General features: G+C 39.2%; 1 protein-coding gene across 4 annotated transcripts in view; it reads left to right on the forward strand.

The window, feature by feature from the left end:
• DNAH5 (dynein axonemal heavy chain 5) overlaps nucleotides 1-22,225 on the forward strand; it is a 318,561-nt gene that overhangs the window by 181,803 nt on the left and 114,533 nt on the right. For all 4 annotated transcript variants that reach the window (XM_037988724.2, XM_007961228.3, XM_037988725.2 and 1 more), the window contains 9 exons: nucleotides 4,486-4,620; nucleotides 5,453-5,560; nucleotides 8,332-8,485; nucleotides 11,145-11,291; nucleotides 14,017-14,258; nucleotides 17,327-17,503; nucleotides 18,979-19,180; nucleotides 20,049-20,191; nucleotides 21,184-21,318. In XM_037988724.2, the coding sequence (XP_037844652.2) occupies nucleotides 4,486-4,620; nucleotides 5,453-5,560; nucleotides 8,332-8,485; nucleotides 11,145-11,291; nucleotides 14,017-14,258; nucleotides 17,327-17,503; nucleotides 18,979-19,180; nucleotides 20,049-20,191; nucleotides 21,184-21,318 (1,443 nt within the window). The remainder of the gene's footprint in view (nucleotides 1-4,485; nucleotides 4,621-5,452; nucleotides 5,561-8,331; nucleotides 8,486-11,144; nucleotides 11,292-14,016; nucleotides 14,259-17,326; nucleotides 17,504-18,978; nucleotides 19,181-20,048; nucleotides 20,192-21,183; nucleotides 21,319-22,225) is intronic.

Here is a 22,225-nt window from a genome sequence, read left to right on the forward strand (position 1 = left end):
TTCCTGTGAGTGTTCAGACACACACAGATTCTTCTGGCTGTGGCCATTGAGCCTTTCTGGTTAGTCTGACCCTAACATTTTGTCTTCAACATTCTTGGTTTCTTCTGCTTATTGGAGCCCTTACTCACTCATTCTTATTGTATTAGTCTGTTCTCATGCTGCCAATAAAGACATACCTGAGACTGGGTAATTTATAAAGGAAAGAGGTTTATTGAATCACACTTCAGTATGGCTGGGAAGGCCTCATGAAACTTACAATCATGGTGGAAGGGGAAGCAAACACATCCTCTTCACATGGTGGCAGGAAGGAGAAGTGCTGAGTGAAGAGGGGAAAAAGCCCCTTATAAAACCATCAGATCTCATGAGAACTCACTATAATGAGAGCAGCATGAGGGTAACTGCTCCCATGATTAAATTACCTTCCACTGAGATCCTCCAGTGACATGTGGGGATTATGGGAACTACAGTTCAGGATGAGATTTAGGTGGGAACAGCTAAATCATATCATTCTTCCCCTGGCCCCTTCAAGATCTCATGTCCTTACAATTCACGATACAGTCATGCCCTTCCAACAGTCTCCAAAAGTCTTAACTCATTCCAGCATTAACTCAAAAGTCTAAGTCCAAAGTCTCATCTGAGACAAGGCAAGTCCCTTCTACCTATAAGCCTGTAAAATCAAAAGCAAGTTAGTTCATTCCTAGATACAATGGGGGTACAGGCATTTGGTAAAAAATATACCTGTTCCAAATGGGAGAAATTGGCCGAAACAAAGAGGCTACAGGCTCCAACACAAGTCCAAAATCCAATAAGGCAGTAATTAAACCTTAAATTTCCAAAATGATCTGCTTTGACTCCATGTCTCACATCCAGGTCATACTGATGCAAGAGGTGGGCTCCTAAAGTCTTGGGCAGCTCCACCTCTGTGGCTTTGCAGGGTACAGCCCTGCTCCTGGCTGCTTTCATGGCCTGATATTGAGTGTCTGTGGCTTTTCTAGGTGCACAGTACAAGCTGTCAGTAGAGCTACCATTCTGGCATCTGGAGGATGGTGGCCGCTTTCTCACAGCTCCACTAGGCAGTGTCCCAGTAGGGACTCTGTGTGGGGGCTCCAATCCCATGTTTCCCTTCTGCACTGCTCTAGCAGAGGTTCTCAATGAGGGCTCCACCCCTGCAGGAAACTTCTGCCTGGACACCTTGGTGTTTCCATACATCCTCTGAAATCTAGGCGGAGGTTCCCAAACCTCAATTTTTGTCTTCTGCACACCTGCAGGCCCAGCACCAAATGGAAGCTGCCAAAGCTTGGGGCTTGCACCCTCTCAAGCAATAGCTTGAGCTGTATGCTGGCTTCTTTTAGCCTCAGCTGGAGTGGCTGGGATGCAGTGCACCAAGTCCCATGCCTACACACTGCAGGGAGACCCTGAACCTGGCCCAGGAAACCATTTTTCCTCCTAGACCTCGGGGCCTGTGATGGGAAGGCGCTGCCATGAAAGTCTCTAACATGCTCTGGAGACATTTTCTCCATTGTCTTGGTGATTAACATTCAAATCCTCATTACTTATGCAAATTTATGCAACTGGCTTAATTTCTCCTCCAGAAAATGGGGTTTTCTTTTCCATTGCATCATCAGGCACAAATTTTCAAAACTTTTATGTTCTGCTTCCTCTTGAAAGCTTTACCATTTAGAAATTTCTTCCACCAGATACCCTAAATCATTTCTCTCAAGTTCAAAGTTTCACAGATCTCTGGGGCAGGGGCAAAATGCTGCCAGTCTCTTTATATAGTAACAGTGACCTTTACTCCTGTTCCCAACAGGTTCCCCATCTTTATCTGAGACCACCTCAGCCGGAAATCATTGTCCATATAACTCTCAGTGTTTTGCTCAAAGCCATTCAACAAATCTCTAGGAAGTTGAAAACATTTTCATATCTTCTTGTCTTCTGAGCCTTCCAAGTCTCTAGGAAGTCCCAAACTTTCCTACATTTTACTGTCTTCTTCTGAGCTATCCAAACTGTTCCAACCTCTGCCTGTTACCCAGTTCCAAAGTTGCTTCCACATTTTCAGGTATCTTGATAGTAGCACCCCACTCTATGTGGCACCAATTTAATAGTCTGTTCTCCTGTTGCTAATAAAGACATACCTGAGACTGGGTAGTTTATAAAGGAAAGAGGTTTAGTTGAATCACACTTCAGCATGGCTGGGAAGGCCTCAGGAAACTTATAATTATGGCAGAAGGGGAAGCAAACATGATGTTCTTCATGTGGCATCAGGAAGAAGTGCTGAGCAAAGAGGGGGAAAAGCCCCTTATAAAACCACCAGATCTTGTGAGAACTCACTTACTATTATGAGAACAGCATGATTCAATTACCTCCACCTCGTCCCTCCCACGACACATGGGGATTATGGGGACTACAATTCCAGGTGAGATTTGGGTGGGGACACAGTCAAACCATATCACTTATCTTTCAAATAAATATTTTTTCCATGCTATTTCTTGAATGGAAAAAACTTCCCACATCACTGGCTCCTGCTCTTTTCTTCACTACCACTTCACTACTTCCCTCACTCCTACCACCTATGTTCACAAGGTCATTGTGAAATGTAATAAATCAATGTGTGCAAAATAGTTGGACCCATACTGATCTCTTGGTGAACATTCTGTGACTTTCCCTTCATGCACACAGATTTAACTGAGTTCAACTCTGATAGGAAGTTTCTCATGATTAATTTTACTCACCAACACTTTTAAGTCATTGTTACTTTTATACAATTTTATTCACATTTCTATTTTATTATCTTTATTAGAATTTAAATTCCCTGAAGGTGGGAACTCAATTTGAATATTTTTATGTGCTCCATCTTCCAAATGACTAGTATTAAGTGAGGCATACTGCTCCCAATTACCTCAGCAGATAACTGTAGTTTTTTCCTATACACCTTTTTTATTGTGGTAAAAGCATATAAAATTAAATTTACTCTCTTAACCATTTTAAGTGTACATTTCAATAGTGTTAAGTATATTCACAATGTTGTGAAATAGATCTCTGTAAATTTTTCATCTTGAAAAACTGAAACTCTGTGCCCACTAAACAACAACTTCTCTTTTTCTCCTCCCTTAGCCCCTGGTAACCATCATTCTACTTTCTGTTTCTATGAATTTGACTATTGCCAAAAGTTCCTATAAATGAAATCATATAATATTTGATTTCTTGTGACTGGCATATTTTACTTAGCATAATGTCTTCAAGGTTCATTCATGTTTTAGCATGTGACAGGATGTCCTTTCCTTTTATGGCTAAATAATATTCTGTCATATGCGTATACCACATTTTGTTTATCCATTAATCTGTCAATGGACATTTGGGTTGCTTCCACCTCTTGACTATCATGAATGGTGCTGCTATGAACAGGGATATGCTGATATCTCTTTGAGACTGTGCTTTTATTTATTTATTTATTTGTTTATTTATTTATTTATTTGCGAGACAGAGTCTTGCTCTGCTGCCTAGGCTGGAGTGCAGGTGCAATCTCGGCTCACTGCAACCTCTGCTTCCTGGGTTTAAGTGATTCTCATGCCTCAGCCTCCTGAGTAGCTGGGATCACAGATGCACACCACCACGCTTGGTTAATTTTTGTAATTTTTTGGTAGAGATGGGGTTTCATCATCTTGGCCAGGCTGGTCTCGAACGCCTGGCCTTAAGTGATCTGCTCCACTTGGTCTCCCAAAATGCTGGTATTATGGGTGTGAGCCACTGTGCCTCTGGCCCATTCTTTCAATTCTTTTGGCTATATACCCAGAATTGGGAGTGCTGGATCCATATCGTTCTGTTTTTAGTTTTTTGAGGAACCACCTTACTGTTTTCCACAATGATTGGATAATTAAATTTTGATTATTCATTTTATATATGGAAATTTGACATAATTGAGTTTTTATAAATATATAGTAAGGGAATGACAAAGCTGGGAGCTTGACTTTCTAATTTGTCCTTATCCTTCCTCCTCCAGGTAATCCTGAAGCGCAGCTGCTTTTTTCTCTCCGATTCTCCTGTCTTCTTACTTACCATGAAAAAGGCACATATATCTCTATGTATATGACAGTCATGAGTGCAGTCCCAGTTTAATTCTGGTTCTGAATTTTAACTTTAGAGAGATGAGCAAAATTCCTTATGTATGATTGATTAAGAATAAACCCAAAGGGATGTCTGTACTCCAAAAAGAAATTTATTCCTTTTTCCCTGTCAAGCTGTAGCAGCTAGTTCTGATCTAAGGGCTTAAACTAATGATGGCACATGGGAGGACTCTTTGGGATATTCCCTATTTGCTCAAAAAGTACATCTATATAGAAATCTTCTACCCCATTGTGTGTATGCATTTTCTGAAGGGAAACCAGCATTTATTCATTATTGTGAATATAATTTCTGTCAGATTCACGTGGCTTCTGCAAGTACTTTAATGTTGAAAATAAGCCCAATGTATCTCACATTATCTAGGTTCATTATGACTTTGGCCTGCGTAACATTCTGTCGGTTCTTCGGACCTTGGGAGCAGCAAAAAGAGCCAATCCTATGGATACGGAGTCCACGATTGTCATGCGTGTACTGCGGGACATGAATCTTTCTAAACTGGTAACACTCACAGATGGAAATGTTCCACCTACTTGAATATCAGTTCAACTAACTGCCCATACATGAGAGTTCAAAATATTTATTTAAAAAGCTCATTTAAAATGCCTAATTGTCAGATAAAGTGCTGGAGAGCATCACTTTAAATTATACTTTTTCAGACTTTTTTTTGGGTAATGACTCCTATCCACTCTAAAATGTGCCTATTCCAGTAGAATTGAAATGGATTTAAAAAAATACACATGTTAAGATGTCAAATACCTTGAATCATTTTTGTGTTTTAGAACTCAGATCTCACCTTTGGAGTCTGGTAGAGCCTGGTAGAAAATGATGTGTAAATTCTACAAGTGTGTGATAGTTTCACACTATTATTTCACAATAGAGACTGATAATCAATGCCCACTATCTGTGGATCTATGTAAAGGTTGACAAAACGATAGGTTTTTATTTTAAATTAAAAGTATACACCAAATTCCAATTCACAAACCTGCTATTAATTTCCAATTTGAAAATTCTTTTAAGTTTAAATTAGAAATTGTAGACTATATGGTATCCCCCAAAACTGACTATTTTATGGAAAGATTGTCACATAGACAGCATTGTCTTTCCTTCCATGTCTTTCCTTTCTCCCTGTTCTCTTCCTCTTTATTATTATTTTTTTTAATTTATGGGAAAGATGAGGAAAATGTTACTTAACTTCAATAAAGGTGACACGTTTTTTGTTAGTGGCTACATTGTAATAACCCGGACCGTGTTGGGCATTTCCAGTTTATCTGCATGTTGCTATGTTTGTGCCAGAATAATTGGTCTGATTTCCCATTCTTTTCTTTTTTAGATTGATGAGGATGAGCCCTTGTTTTTGAGTTTGATTGAAGATCTCTTTCCAAATATTCTTCTGGACAAGGCAGGTTACCCTGAACTGGAAGCAGCAATCAGTAGACAGGTAATATACTTCACAGGGCATCGAGGGCTGGTGTCTGTTTCATCTGAATTCAATGGGAATAAAGTGGGGCTGCTGTGGCTCCAACCTGTGCACTCTGAGCAGCAGAAATAACAACAGTGAGGCTAACACTGCTGTTTTAAGGGAGGCCAATGCATACCACGGGTCAAACTCCCCCTGCCCTGGGTCTCCTACCATTGCACAGCCACGTGTCAGCTAGTCATGTGTGAGTAGCCCTGTTATTGGTGGAAACCATTCCACACCAGATTCAGAAATGAAATGTGATTGGTCAGCAGGGTGTGGATGGGGCTCATCTGGCTGCCTCTCTGGAGCTTGGCTTAGCTTGGCTCCGCCCTGGTGTTTGCTGTGTTGCCTGATTGTTGGATTCCTGTCTCTGCATGTTATTTGCAGTGATCTCACGTGGCTTCTCTTTCCTCAGTACTTGTGGCTTCTTGCTCAGACTCTGGCGGTGGGATGCGGTGGGTAGGGTGGGGGAACCCACCACACTATGTATATCAGGATGTGTCTGGACTTCCCATGCTACTTGGTGCAGCTTCAACTTTTTATAGTCTTCCTGGGAATGGAAATTAATTATGTAAACCTTATGCCTCAATTTCTTTTTCTATGAAGAAGAGTTTGGAAAAAAATGTTTTATAGAAGTGGTGATTAGCTCATATTTATAAATTGCACTTCAATTCCCTGAAAATATTTGTAATAAAAATCAAATGTGACCAGGTCTGGTGGCTCATGCCTGTAATCCCTGCATGCTGGGAGGCCAAGGTGGATGGATCACTTGAGCCCAGGAGTTTGAGACCAGTCTGGGCAACATGGTGAAACCCTGTCTCTACCAAAAATCCAAAAAATTAGTCGGGCATGGTGGCGTGTGCCTATAGTCCCATCTACTCTGGATGCTGAGGTGGGAGGATCACTTGAGCCTAGGAAGCCGAGCTGCAGTGGGCAGTGCACTCCAGCCTGAGTGACAGAGGGAGACTCTGTCTCAAAAACAAACAAAACAAAACAAAACAAGGAAATCAAATGTAACAGTACTTAGTGTATATTTTGCTTTGAAAATGTGGTACGTAAATGTCTAAATTTCCTGATTAGGCAAGAGTGATATTTTGTCTGCAAGTGGTTTCTTCATTTTTTGGCTAAACTAATTTTAACACTACCTAAAAGCTAAGTATTGGGCCGGATGTGGTGGCTCATGCCGATAGTCCCAGTGCTTTGATAGGCCAATGTTGGGGGATTACTTGAAGCCAGCCTGAGAAACATAGTGAGACCTCGTCTCTACAAATAAATTAAAAAATTAGTCTGGTGCAGTGGTGCATGCCTATAGTCCCAACTACTCACGCAAATGAGGCAGGAGGATCACTTGAGCCTGGGACTTTGAGGCTGCAGTGAGCTGTGATCGCGCCACTGCACTCCAACATGGGGTGACAGAATGAGACTCTATCTCTAAAAAAAATCTAAAAATATAAAAAAGCTAAACATTAAGTAATTAATATGATGACTTACGTTAGTAATTTGCAGCATATAAAAATCTGAAGAGCAAATCGTAGCATAAAGTGATACATGATTATTATAAACAAGTATTTAAGTAAAATTGAAATCATTGTGTACTGTGAGTTCAAGCAGAGCATGATGGTTAAGTGCATGGACTGTGGATTCGAACTTCTTGGGCTTAAACACGCATTCCATAGTTTCACAAGCTTAATCATCTTGGGCAAATTGCTTAGTCACTCTGCTTCAATTTCCTTATCTGTAAAATGAAGATGTTAATAGTATCCCTTCCATCATGTTATTATAAAGATTTCCATCATGTTATTATAAAGATTGATCTTAGAATAATATTTGGCACAGAGTAACTTCCATACATACATTGATAGATAGAAACTCTGCAGTGGACATATAAAGACAGCTTGAAATTTATATGGAATTTTAATCAACGTAGTATGCTATCCATTTTTCTAGTTAGAAGTATCACCTTTTAAATTAAACATTTAAAATACATTTTGCCATTTGAGTCTTTATTTTTAAGTTACTCCTCAGATGTTCATTCAATAGAATATTTATATAAATGTTTTCAATTCCCAAAGATAAATGCGGATATTTCTTATTAGTTTGGGATAACATCTTCACTACATTCAGCCAGATATTTGTCTATGTAAATATGTATTTTTCATGCAATGTATTTTTTATGGTAAAAATACAACATAAAATTTACATTTTATTCCTTTTTAAGAAGAATTAACGTTGTTGAGCAAGTATTATCACCACCATCCATCTTCAGAACCTTTTTTATCATCCCAAATTGAAACTGTGTACTCATTAAAAAGTAAATCTTCCTCCTTCCTCCCCATATCTGTGTGGGTGTTTTTTTTTTTTTTGGTAGCACAATGGTAAATTGAGATTGTCATTGATGTGTTTCTTTTTTTTTTTTTTTTTTTTGAGAGGGAGTCTTGCTCTGTTGCCCAAGCTGGAGTGCAGTGGTGTGATCTTGGCTCACTGCAACCTCCGCCTCCTGGGTTCAAGCAGTTCTTCTGCCTCAGCCTCCTGAGTAGCTGGGATTACAGGCTCACACCACCATGCCAGGCTAATTTTTGTATTTTTTTTAGTTGAGATGGAGTTTCACCATGTTGGCCTGGCTGGTCTTGAACTCCTGACCTTGTGATCCACCCGCCTCGGCCTCCCAAAGTGCTGGGATTACAGCCATGAGCCACGGTGCCTGGCTGTCATTGTTGTGTTTCAATGTGGGGATTCTCTTATGTTTTCAGGTTGAAGAAGCTGGTTTAATCAACCATCCTCCTTGGAAACTGAAGGTCATCCAGCTATTCGAAACGCAGAGGGTGCGGCATGGGATGATGACCCTGGGGCCCAGTGGGGCTGGGAAGACCACCTGCATCCACACGTTGATGAGAGCCATGACAGGTACGGGGCAGCCAAGGTCAGTGCCTGGGGTGGCCCATTGAAATAGTGGTGACACATTTGAATGCCCACGAGGTATGCAAAGGCAGATACAATAATATATTTTTATAGGAGGAAATACTGCTTTATTAATTATTGGGAACATTTTAGAGATAACATATTACATTAATGGACCAGAGAGGAAAAAAAAAACATTTTTAGGTGACGTTATGCACTGCACTGTATATTTTACATATGTTATGTAATTTGACTTTCACAATGATCTTGAGAGGTGGTTATTATTATCTGTGTTTTGTATGAAAATCAAGGCTCAAATTCAAGAACGTCCAAGGTCACGAAGATGGCAAGTAATGGGACTCAGAGTTAAGGTCAGGGCGTGCTTCAAAAAAGCCCAATTTTCCCAACATACCATGCCATTTCCCAGTAAATACAAAATACAGTACACTCTCTCCCAATAAATAGAAAATAATTCCAAACCCAACTCTTATGTTCTTATGTTCTATGTGCCGAAGTCATCCCAATCCCAATCATAAATTACCTTCCCATTTGGAATCAGATTTGTTTTAGTGAAGTTAAATAAATGCATTTCATTTCCAGATGTCCCTAAGCCTTACATCTAAAGTCATCTAAGGATAATGGACATTACCATGTTCATGATTATTCTTGTATTCTCTAGTTCCGATCAGACATTGATGACTCTCTTTCTGAAAACACTGGCATCCCGTAGACATTCCAAAATGTCACAGAGCCTTGGCTGTTGGAATGCAAAATACATAGCAGTGCATTGAGATTCCAGGAGCTGCCTGAAAGCCCACCCAACAAAGAGGTACCTGGGTGGGCTTTCAGGCAGTTCCTGGAACCTCAGTGCACTGCTACTGATGCAACACTGGTACATTGTTGGTGGTTGCTGAGGATTGCCAGTATTTACTGTGGGCCCCTGTACGTGTTGGATTTGGTCTTTGTTTCCTCAGTTATTGAAGGAAGTGAATTCTGTCTCTCAGGACTCTACCAGGCAGTCCTTAGACTGAGATACAGTGTGTTCTCAGCTAACACCTACCTCTACCAAAACTGACCACTCCAACCTGCAGGACTTATCACGTGGTCTTTCATGTATGCTATTAAGATTCTGTTTTGGGATTTTTATGTTTTTAAATGATTGTGTTCTTTCTCTCAGATTTTTCTCAGTAATATTTTTGTTGCAGTTACGAAGCTGCCTTTCGTTAACAATAAACTATAAATGCACATGATACAGTGACTTGAACAAAAGGAGCACTAAATATTAAACAATATAGATACATTATGTATGGTATGTCTAAATTATGTAATCTGTATGGCATCACTGATTCTGGAGAAGTTCCTTGCAAAGATGAATTAATCACTGGACTATTTGCTGTTTAACTTGGTTTCGGTTTTAGTAGTAGAGGAGACATTCATCTTACTTAAGGAACACGTTGTTTCTAACTGAAAATGTTAATACTCCAAAAGAGTGAGAAGATAATTGAACTTCTGCTGAAGAAGTGCAAGGCCGATGCTTATTATTTGTTCCCTGATTTAGCATATATCTCATCATGTGTCTTTAACATTCCATAATTTGAAGATCTGTTGGGTTCTATATTAGAAGCAGGGCATAAACATGGAGATAATTATAACTCAACGGGGAATTGCTATAAGGAAGGTGTGGACAAGTATCCTGTGAGAAGAGGCCAAGGAGATCAGAAAATCCTCTAAGGAATTATAGAAAGGCATACAGACCAGGTGCTACTTCATCCTAGGCTTGAAGGTTGAGTACCAGATTGATAAAAAATGTTTCCAGCAGAAAAAAGAGCCTGTGCCAGTAGGAGGGATTGGAGAGAAAATGATATACCCACGGAAGTGCTTTGGCATTTCCACCACGCCCGGCTAATTTTTGTATTTTTAGTAGAGATGGGGTTTCACCATGTTGGCTAGGCTGGTCTCGAACTCCCGACCTTGTGATCTGCCTGCCTCGGCCCCCCAAAGTGCTGGGATTACAGGCGTGAGCCACCACACCCAGCCCATTTTTATAATTTTGTACTTTAAACCTTATGATTCACTCTTCTGCTCATTAACCACAGTCCCTTATGCACAGAATGCCAGCCCATTGAAGAGTAGTCGGCTTAGGGTTTGAAAGATTTGGATACATTTCTTCTTGAAAACATTTCCTGGCCACAAAAGAAAGTCCTTGATTCATGCAAATTTCATTTAACTTATCGTTTTCAAGGTGAGCAAGAAAACATATCACAAATCAAAGCTGATAACGGACAGAATGAGGCAGGTTCTAGGTGGTATTTCAGGCACAAGATTTAATCTAGTGTAGCTTAAACCACGGATTTTTTTTTGAGCCATGAAATTAGAGAGCTTCCAGATTATGTTAGTACCTTCATAAATTCCAGCATGGTATCCTTTTTCGCCCCTAAACAATATGCAATTTTCTCTAAAGAAGATAAAAAAGTGCTTTAGTCAATATGATATAATGAAGCTAATTACGGTAACTTAGAATGCAGTAAGACATATTTTCAATGTAGTTCTGCAGTTTTCATATTTTGAGCACCTGCTGACAGTACACCACAAATTAGTGCAATGTTGCTTAATGATGGTTCACTTCCCATCTGAGATGTCTAAAATTTGGATTTACTTGGTATAGATTGTGGAAAACCACACCGGGAAATGAGGATGAATCCCAAAGCGATTACTGCCCCACAGATGTTTGGTCGGCTGGACGTTGCCACAAATGACTGGACTGATGGGATATTTTCTACGCTTTGGAGGAAAACATTAAGAGCAAAGAAAGGTAGAAGATAAATTACAAGGATTATTTTAGATATATACTTCTAGATAAAATCCTTGGAGGCTATACAGAATTAGTAGAACAACTGTATTCACCGTATAATATCTTAGCCAAGACTAAGAAGTCATAAATCAGTATGATATTTGTGAATGTTGAAATAATGAAATTATTGATTACAGTATTTAAAATGCTCCCTTTTTTGAAATAATATTTTCTAAAAAAAAAGTCCACATCCCTGTGATGTCTTAGAATAAAATAGATGGAAAAAGCTGTTAAGGAAAATTGATAGTATTGAATAAAGTGATTTTACCATAACTATTTTCACTGAATATTTTACCAGTGTTACTCTCATTTAAGTACAACCTATTTTTAAAGAATTGATTTCTCTATAAAATCACAGGGAAAATGGGTTATTTGGGAGAGAAAATTGTGTATAGCAAAAATGAAGTCTCCATTGAACTAATGAATTATTCTGTGTAGATGGACATTGGTGTTCAGTTGTTGAAACAAACTCATTAAGGGCTAGCAGTTCAGTCTGAATAGTCCTTCACTTATGGACTTTGTAAATTGAACCCAATGTTCTCAGAATATAAACTAGGAGGGAAGAGGTGATATCAGATGTCTTCTCATTTGATTTCCTCACTCCTGAGTGAGTAGGCAAAAGGCACAGTGAATACAACTGCAGAGAGAAAGAAGCAGGGGAAGGAGGAGATATTTGGGCTTCCTGGGTTTACCCTTTGGGCAACAGTGTCCTTTTGAAAAATGTTTTAAAGTAGTACCATTGAAGTTCTCATTTAAGGATTGTAGCTGATAATGCTAATATTAATTGTCCAAAGATCAATGAAAATGCTTCATTTAAAAAATGTGCTCATATTAGAAATTGTTTTTCTTCTACTGTAAATAAATCAAATTTTATTTCTGATTTGTTCCAGTAATCCATTGTAAACACAGACCCAGTGACCAAATGTGACTTAAAAGAACAAGAGCTCAGAGGAGTTTTTTTTCCCCCGCTTCTTTCCACATTAAAAAAAGGCAACATATGCTTTTTCTTTCAAAGTGACTCTGGTGATTAGATCACCATTTTATTTTACTTGAATTGCTAGTTGAATAAACTTGATTAAGATTTTCAAAGCATTTTATTTGAAATAGACAATTCCACAGTTGTTGCATAACAAAGAAAATGTAGAAACACAAGACAGGTCGTGGTGTTGGTGAGTAAGAGAAGGTAGTAGTTGAGAAAGTAAGAGGAATGCTACTGTTAAATCAGAAACCTAAATTTACAATGACATTCTTGCCGAGCATTCTGCCGATGTTTGTCATTTTCTCTACCTCCGAGTATCTCCTTGTGTGACTGCTGTCAGGTTTTGTGCCCAGCGCTCCTCTGAAATTGCGGTATCAAAGACACCCCTGACCTCCAGCTTGTCAAATACAAATTGCCAGTTCTCAGTCTGGTACTGCCCTCAGTAGCATTTGGCACAGTCGATCACCTGCCTTCTTGAATCCCTTCCTTCCCTGGGCTGCAGGGATTCCTCATCCTGATAGCTCTTTTTCCACTTCTGCTTCCTTGCGAAGTCTGGAAGAAAGGGGAACAAACACAGGAGACCGTGCCAGAAGCCTAAGGGTTACAGAGCCTCTGTCTTCAGCCCTCTTCTCTCTCCACACTTATCAAGAAGAAACTTACCCAGGCCCATAGCTTTAAATCCCATCTCTAAACTGGTGGCGTTCACAGTTTAATCTCCAGCCCTGACCTCTCTCCTGAATTCCCAACTCGACAACTCTATGAGGATCCCTACTGGATGCCTTAGACTTAGGTGCAAACCAGAATGGGTTCCATAGCTCTGTCTTTCCCACTGCCCTCATGTACCTCTCCCCCTCCTCCTCTTTTTGCCATTCGGGTTCTACTTCTTATTGTTCCTAGAATGTGATCACCTTAGTTTGGGATGCTAGAGACTGGGTGGCTTATGAATAATAGACATTCACTTCTCATAGTTCCAGAGGCTGGAAGTCTGAGATCAGGGAGCCAGCATGGTCGGGTTCTGGTGAGGGCTTTCTTCATGGTTGCAGTCTGCCGATTTCTTGCTGTACCCCATGTTGCAGAAGGGCAAGGGGGTTCTCTGAGGTCTCTTTATAAGGACACTAATCTCATTCATGAGGATATTTTGGGGGAACACAAACATTCAGTCCATTGTATTACACTAAGCCTGTACCTGCTTCAGGGGCTTAGCACTTTCTGTTCTTGCTGTCTGGAATATTCTACCTCTAGATCTTTACATCACTTCATTCTCTTCCTGGAATATCTTATTGACCACCTTATCTAAAACATGCCCCATGCCCTCATTCTACTTAATTTTTCGTATGTTAAACTTTTCTTTATTTGTTTGCTTGTCATCTCTACTCCTTAGAATGTAAGCTCTGCAAAAGCAGAATATTGTCTCACTTACCGCAATATCCCCAGCCCCTAGAACAGTGACATGTGCAAGGTGCTCAATGAATATTTGTCCAATAAACAAATGACTTTTTGATTTAATTATGGGCCTTGACTGCGATATAAAGATCTTTCAAGATCCTTTGTGATAAAACAAGGTACTCATTTAGAGCAAAACTGTATTTAAAAATTAATGAAAATTACATCAAATATAGTACTTCTTCAAACTCTTTAAAACTTATGTGTACATGTGCTGCATGTGTGTATGTATTTTTTTTTTCTCCCTTTGGTGGGGTATTCTAGGGGAACATATCTGGATAATTCTTGATGGTCCAGTAGATGCCATCTGGATTGAAAATCTGAATTCTGTTTTGGATGATAACAAAACTCTAACCCTTGCCAATGGTGATCGGATTCCCATGGCTCCAAACTGCAAGATCGTTTTCGAGCCTCATAACATTGACAATGCTTCTCCTGCCACCGTCTCAAGAAATGGAATGGTTTTCATGAGCTCTTCTATCCTTGATTGGAGTCCTATTCTTGAGGTATAATTGAATCCTTCTTTTGTATAATTAAAAAGGAAAACAGACCCGTTAGCATTCTTTTAGTGTGTGTGCCAATTTTTCTGCAGATGGCAGTGTAATTGCATTTTTATGCTAATGTTTATGGAAGATCCCTTGAATGCACTGGGACATTCAAACGCTGATTGCTCCTAACATGTTTCTTCATTACTCTTCTAATCACTTTTGAACTGGGATTTCCAGCCTCTGGGTTGTAGAGTAATTGCCAGGCCTGTATGAACCAACGGTCTTGCCAAACTGTATCTGAGGATGGAATAAGTAAAATTTAATTGGATCACTTTGGGGATTCATGATATTTTTGTTTTATTTATTTATTTATTTATTTATTTATTTATTTATTATACTTTAAATCAAAACCACAATGAGATACCATCTCACACCAGTTAGAATGGCGATCATTCAAAAGTCAGGAAACAACAGGTGCTGGAGAGGATGTGGAGAAATAGGAACACTTTTACACTGTTGGTGGGATTGTAAACTAGTTCAACCATTATGGAAAACAGTATGGCGATTCCTCAAGGATCTAGAACTAGATGTACCATATGACCCAGCCATCCCATTACTGGGGATATATTCATGATATTTTTGAAAGGTACACACTCACATAAAGTTTAGGAGGACCATCTTAGAATATTAACTTGAAGTCAGTTTGTTAAAATTGCATAAAAGGAATTTTTATGAGATTCATTAGTTATAACATTAGCTCTAAATTTGAACTTGGCAATAATATTTCAGATCACATCTCATCAATTCATAATCAGGTATATTATTTTATTACCAGCAATATGCCCTAGAATATATTGATCAGAATGATATTATAAATAAGGCCTTGCAAACTTAGATATTTTGCTATATAAATATTATAATGTAAAGCAGAATGTTTATTAGATAAGCCACATGAAAAATCTTGTTTTACATAGTTGGTTGTATTATTTTCATCACCTAAGTTTTTTGAAGATGATTTTGATTGAAAACATTTGAATTCCTAATTTAAATAAAGTAGATGTTTATTTTACATTATATCATTACATCTTAAAACTTTTATTTCTATATGGTTATATCCTAACTTTTTACTAATGTCTTTCCATAATTTACTCAACTCTGTTGCAAAAGGCTTTAGATTTGGTATGAAGCTGTGAAGAAGAAGGGAATCATACAGCAAAATGATGTTGACATATAGTTGAATGTGTCACTAAAAATAGTTGTAAAGGTTTCAGATTTCACAATTAACTTATCCATCCATTAAGGAGAATAAAAGCAGAGGGTTGCAGCCCTGTCTTTGCAAAAGTAATCACTAATGACAATTCTTTAAAATATAGATGATTGGGTTACACTTCAATCTTACCAAATTAGAATCTCTGGGAGGCAACTCAGGATTGTTCTCTTTTTTTTTTTCTTTTAAGTGCCACAACATTTTTTTTCCCCACATAGCCAGGCTTGGAAACCACAGTTACAGCAAAGTACAAGTGAAAATGTATATATGTGATTTTTCCGAAATAGTTCGATTTCGAAAAGATTTTTGAAAAATACTTTTATACAACTAGCTAAGGAATACTAGCTAATGCATGAGTTTGATATTTATAAAATAAGCTTTTGCTATAGTCTGTCCATACTGACTGAATAAGACCTTTACGTTAATGCTACACCCACCTCATAATATCCTATATGTTTTAAATAATGCATTTTCTTTTTTGGGAATTGTTAGGAAGAGCAAGACTCATGAAGAATCAGATTGGAAATGTTTAGAGCAGGAAAGCCAGCTCTGAGAGTTGTTAGAGGGCAGAGCAATCGAAAAGTTGTGTTGCTGGCAGGCTGTCAGCTTCAGGGAGCCAAGCTGGTTACCTGCCCTGGTGAATGTCGTCTTTCGGTTCCATCAACTCAAAAGTGCTGTGTTGTGTTCTTGTCGAGGTAGAATCATGGTAAATTCATGAACTAATGAATAATTCAAAATCAACATTTTATTGCTTCTGTTCAGAGTCTCTAATTGTTTCTTGAAATATTGAGGTGAAGAATGAGCTGATCTCTTGACCTTAAGAGAACTTGCCTCATCGTAAGGAAACAATGTGTGTTAAGTGGTATGTTGTTCTGAATGAGGTGCAGATTCTTAATACCAGGTTTCCCAAATGACTAAATTCTCCATTTTCATGAATATCCTTGATATTTTTCTACATCGTTTATTAATTAAATTAGAAGAAATAAAAAGAAACAACTAATTGTAGTACATCTTTGTTTTCTATTAAAAAAAATCTGGGGGCCAGGCACAGTGGCTCATGCCTGTAATCCCAGCACTTTGGGAGGCCAATGCAGGCAGATTGCTTGAGGCAAGGAGTTTGAGACTAGCCTGGGCAATATGGCAAAACCCTGTCTCGACAAAAATTACAAAAATTAGCTGGGTGTAGTGGCATGCACCTGTGGTCCCAGCTACTTGGGGGGCTGAGGCTAGAGGATCACCTGAGCCTGGGAGGCGGAGGTTGTAGTGAACCGAGATCATGCCACTGTACTCCAGCCTGAGTGATAGAGTAAGATCCTATCTCAAAAAAGGAAAAAAAATCTGGGTATGTATTTCCTTTGTTCATCTTTTATTCTTTACTTTCCCCGCTGAGTTATTTCCATAGATGTGCCTTGTCATTTTCTCCCAGCATATTTTAATCAAGAATTGAAGACTATTTCTCCATCTATGAGCATATGAATAGTGTAGTAGCTGAACATGTGGGCCCAGCCTTTCTGGGTCTGACTTCTGCCCTTGCCACCTGCTTGCAGTGGGCTCCTGAGCAGGCTACCTACACTTCCTGGGCCTCTGGTTCCTCATGTGTAAAAGGAGGATAATAACAGTTCTTACCTTGTAGGGTTGTTTTGAAGATTAAATGAATTAATACACGGAGGAGTTTGTAACAAAGCCTGGAACATCGTGTGTGGTATAATCATTAAACATTATCGTTACTAACAGATACTTTTAAAATTTTTGTCCCCAAATGACCATTTTCCTAGTGTGCTAGTAAGTTTCATGAATACACTTATCTGTGAACTGACAGGGTTTTCTTAAGAAACGCTCGCCTCAAGAAGCAGAAATTCTTCGTCAGCTGTACACCGAGTCTTTCCCGGACTTGTATCGCTTCTGTGTCCAGAACTTAGAATTCAAGATGGAGGTGCTGGAGGCCTTTGTCATCACGCAGAGCATTAACATGCTCCAAGGCCTGATTCCTCTCAAGGTAAATTGCTCAACTTTCTAGAGAAATTCTCTCTTATCAACTTAGCCATGCTGCGCAGAGAGTACTGTATTTTCTTTTTTATTGATGTAGCCATGCTGCGCAGAGAGTACTGTATTTTCTCTTTTATTAACGTAGCCATGCTGTGCAGAGAGTACTATGTTTGAAACTAGATTTGGTTAGAGCTCTTGGGGAGGGGGAATATTTCAAACATGGATCCCACATATTTTGGTATTTTTTCATATCCCTTTAACAAAAAATAAAGCTAACCATGGATTTGGAATTTAGTTGCAGGTTAACAAAGTCATGCAACAGGTATCCCAAAATTATTATTGTGTGTGTTGTAATTTTTGATTTTTGTGGGTGCATAGTAGGTATGTATATTTATGGGTTGCATGAGATGTTTTGATACCGGTAAGCAATGTGTAATAACTACATCAAGGTGAATGGGGTATCTGTCACCTCATTCTTCATTTTCTTTGTGTTATGAACATTACAATTGTACTCCCTCAGTTACTCTAAAGTGCACAACGAATTATTGCTGACTGCAGTCAAGTCACTCTGTATTTTTGTACCCATTAATCATCCCCACTTCCTCCCCACTCCCTACTCCCCTTCCTAGCCTCTGGTAACCATCCTTCTACTCTATCTCCATGACTTCAATTGTTTTAATTTTTAGCTCCCACAAATGCTTGAGAATATACCAAGTTTGTCTTTCTGTGCCTGGCTTATTTCACTTAACATGATAACCTCCAGTTCCATTCATGTTGTTCAAATGACAGGCTCTCATTCTTTTTTTATGGCTGAATAGTACTCCCTTGTGTATATGTAGCACTTTTCTTTATCCATTCATCTGTTGATGGACACTTAGGTTGTCTCCAACTTGGCTGTGGTGAACAGTGCTGCGATAAACTCTGTTTTTTTAAAAAATTTATTTTTATTTTATTATTATTATTATTATCATTATTGATTTATTGATTGATTTATTTATTTTTTGGAGACAGAGTCTTGCTCTGTTGCCCAGGCTGGAGTGCAGTGGCGGGATCTCCGCTCACTGCAAGCTCCGCCTCCCGGGTTCAGGTCATTCTCCTGCCTCAGCCTCCCGAGTAGCTGGGACTACAGGCGCCCGCCACCTCGCCTGGCTAGTTTTTTGTATTTTTAGTAGAGACGGGGTTTCACCGTGTTAGCCAGGATGGTCTCGATCTCCTGACCTCGTGATCCGCCCACCTCGGCCTCCCAAAGTGCTGGGATTACAGGCTTGAGCCATCACGACCGGCCAACCCTGTTACTTTTAAAGGCAGTTTGGTATTTCCAGAGATCAGTTCTTCATTTGTTCTCCAGTTTTATTCATCCTTTCCCTTGTTCTTGGAGGAAAACTAGTGTTTTGTTTCTATGTTTACTGTTTTCATTGAAACCCTAGAGCAATGTTTGGGTTTGAGAATCAAGTAATTAAAAAAAAAAGTGTCTTTCCTTCTCAGGAGCAAGGCGGGGAGGTGAGCCGGGCGCACCTGGGGCGGCTGTTCGTGTTTGCGCTGCTGTGGAGCGCGGGGGCAGCGCTGGAGCTGGACGGCCGGCGCCGCCTGGAGCTCTGGCTGCGCGCCCGGCCCGCGGGGACGCTGGAGCTGCCGCCGCCCGCGGGCCCCGGGGACACCGCCTTCGACTACTACGTGGCGCCCGACGGTGAGGACACCTGCCTGTCCAGACGGAACCCATGGGGGCCTTTCTTCCCTACATGGCCAATATTTACACACTGTATATATTTTTTCTAAATGAGATGTATCATTCTTGGCTGTAAGATATGAAAATGTTCGTGTGTGAAGAAAGTGGCAGTGGTTTCTGTTTAAAAAATCTGTTTTTCAAATGCACGTTTTCTTCCTTTTAAATATATTGTGCGCTAAACTTTCAATGAATTAAGAAACATTTAAAAAACCAAATCAGATCCATTTCTGTCGTTCATTCAATAGAATCAGCAATTTATATAAAAGTTACACAGTTTAAAGTATATTTTTGCCAAATACGTGGGTATATAGATACCCACAGCTGTATATCTTTATCTCTGTATGGATATATACTTTAAAGTTATTGGTGTGTGTATAAATATATAAAGTACATTTATACAAAAAATGAAGTACATATATATGGGTATATAATAATGTATTAAATATTTAATATACATATGCATACGCCTAGACTCTTTTGCCTAATGAAAAGTGTGTGAGATTAGTCTAAAGTGATTAATGATTTTAGATACACACTACTTTCACTGTGTTCTGTATTTTTATACATCATGCTATTGAAAACTAATATATTTTTTTAAAAATTCCAAAATACTTCCTAGTATTTCCTAGGTTTACACCTTGAAATTGTTCCTTGGGACATTTTGACTCAGCTAACACACACTTGTGTACTTAGATCGCTCATTTTAATGATCTTTATTTTATGGGGAGAATTTGGAAGGTGACCTCATAAGATTTCAAGGATGTCTGCTCATTACAGTTCGGACTTGAATTATTACTATGGAGACGGAAATGTCTTCTGTTCATCTCAGGTACATGGACGCACTGGAACACACGTACCGCGGAATACCTGTATCCGTCTGATACCACCCCAGAGTATGGCTCTATTCTGGTGCCAAATGTTGACAATGTGAGGACTGATTTTCTAATTCAAACCATGGCTAAACAGGGCAAGGTATGACTTTTAATTTTTATGAACAGTAGCATATTTTAAAGGAAGACATGAAACATCCTGCATTTATTATAAAATGTTTTATGTTGCAGTTTTGAATCCATGAAAATATTACCTTATCTACTATTCTTTTATTATTCCCCACTAAAATATGAGTTGAATAGTTCTAATTCATAAGTAAGTAATTATTTCTTATGTATGAGTTGACAGTAAATTTTGACTTGCTTTTCCCCAAAGGATTCCTTCTGCTTTGATCACTGAGCTAGTTTGCTAGGGCTGCTGTAACAAAATACCACAGCCTAGGTGGCCTAAACAACAGCAGTTTCTTTTCTCCCTGTTCTGGAAGCTGAAAGTCCAGGATGAAGGTGTTGGCAGGCTTGCGTTCTTCGGAGGTCTCTCTCCTTGACTCGTAAATGTCTGCCTTCTCACTGTGTCTTCTCATGGTGTTTCTTTGTGTATACAAATTCCCTCCTCTTTTTTTTTTTTTTGAGATGGAGTCTCTGTCACCCAGGCTAGAGTGCAATGGTATAATCTCGGCTCACTGCTACCTCTGCCTCTTGGGTTCAAGTGATTCTTCTGCCTCAGCCTCCCGAGTAGCTGGGATTATAGGTGCCCACCACCATACCTGGCTAATTTGTGTATTTTTAGTACAGACGGGATTTCACCATGTTGGCCAGGCTGGTCTCGAACTTCTGACCTCAGATGATCTGCCTGCCTCAGCCTCCCAAAGTGCTGGGATTACAGGTGTGAGCCACCATGCCTGGCCACAAATTTCCTCTTCTTATAAGGACACCAGTTAGAGTGGGCTAGGGCTCACTCCAACAGCTTTATTTTACCTTAGTCACCTCTTTAAAGACCTTATTTCCAAATAGAATCACATTTTAAGATACTAGGGGTTGAGGATTCAGCATATGAATTTTGGGGGGACAAATTCAGTCCATCACACTCATTTATTTCATTTCTTGTTTTTTCTTTTTCAATTCCCACTATTTTAGGCTGTACTATTAATTGGTGAACAAGGAACAGCCAAAACAGTCATAATTAAAGGATTTATGTCCAGATATGATCCTGAATGTCACATGATCAAGAGTCTGAATTTTTCCTCTGCAACCACCCCACTGATGTTCCAGGTACTGGCTCTTTGGTATGGCTCAGTAAGCCCAAGTTTGTGATAGACTTTGGAGGCCCAAATCTCTACTATTGTGCTTAATCTGAAATTCATCTGAACTTTCATAGCCATGATAAATCACCCACTTACATTTTTCATTCTTTCAGTTATTTAACTGCAATAGTTTCCCTAGTTAGATTATAACATCTTAAATTATGGAAGCATTAAAAGGTTATATAACGTGCTATAGGCCTCAATGCGGTTTAAAATATCTATGTAGAAAATATTGTGAACGTGCACAATCCAAAATTGAAAGAAAATCATTTATTCCCCACCTAAACCTACTTCCTCTCCCTAGAGTCTGCTTGCCTGAAGGTGTTCCTAATAGTCTTTGAGGTTAGGCACTTTGCAATCATCTTTAATGCATCCATCTTGCTCAGGTCTCAAAGGCTGTTACAGTACCAAAAGAAATACATTTCACATCTGTTTCCTTATCTTCATGCTCCTTGTTTACCTCTAGGTAATCCACTTCTGCATGATTGCATACCAGGGTATTGGCATGGAAGAATCCGCAGCTATGATTGGTTCAAGCTGAATTCTCTTTCAGTCTAGCTATTATACCTTCCAATCCCCATTTCCTAAAATGCCACTTTAATCTTGTTGTTCCATGACTTAACATTCCACCCTGGCTCCCATCCTCAGTTGCAACAAAGTATAAAATCTTAGCCCCTTAGATACGAAATATTTTACTCTATGTATCACAGAAGTGTGAGAGAAAGAAAAACCCCTCAAGTTTGCATTGTTTATTTTTTTTCCCAATGAAACCACCAGGAATGACCTAGGTTTGCAGTGGCTTAAATGGTTCTTTTTCTCCTGGTCCTAAATTGTACAAGACCTTATTGAAACTGAGGAAGAAATCCTAAATGTCA

The sequence above is a fragment of the Chlorocebus sabaeus genome, chromosome 4 (genome assembly GCF_047675955.1).
Source record: "Chlorocebus sabaeus isolate Y175 chromosome 4, mChlSab1.0.hap1, whole genome shotgun sequence".
NCBI lineage: Eukaryota > Metazoa > Chordata > Mammalia > Primates > Cercopithecidae > Chlorocebus > Chlorocebus sabaeus.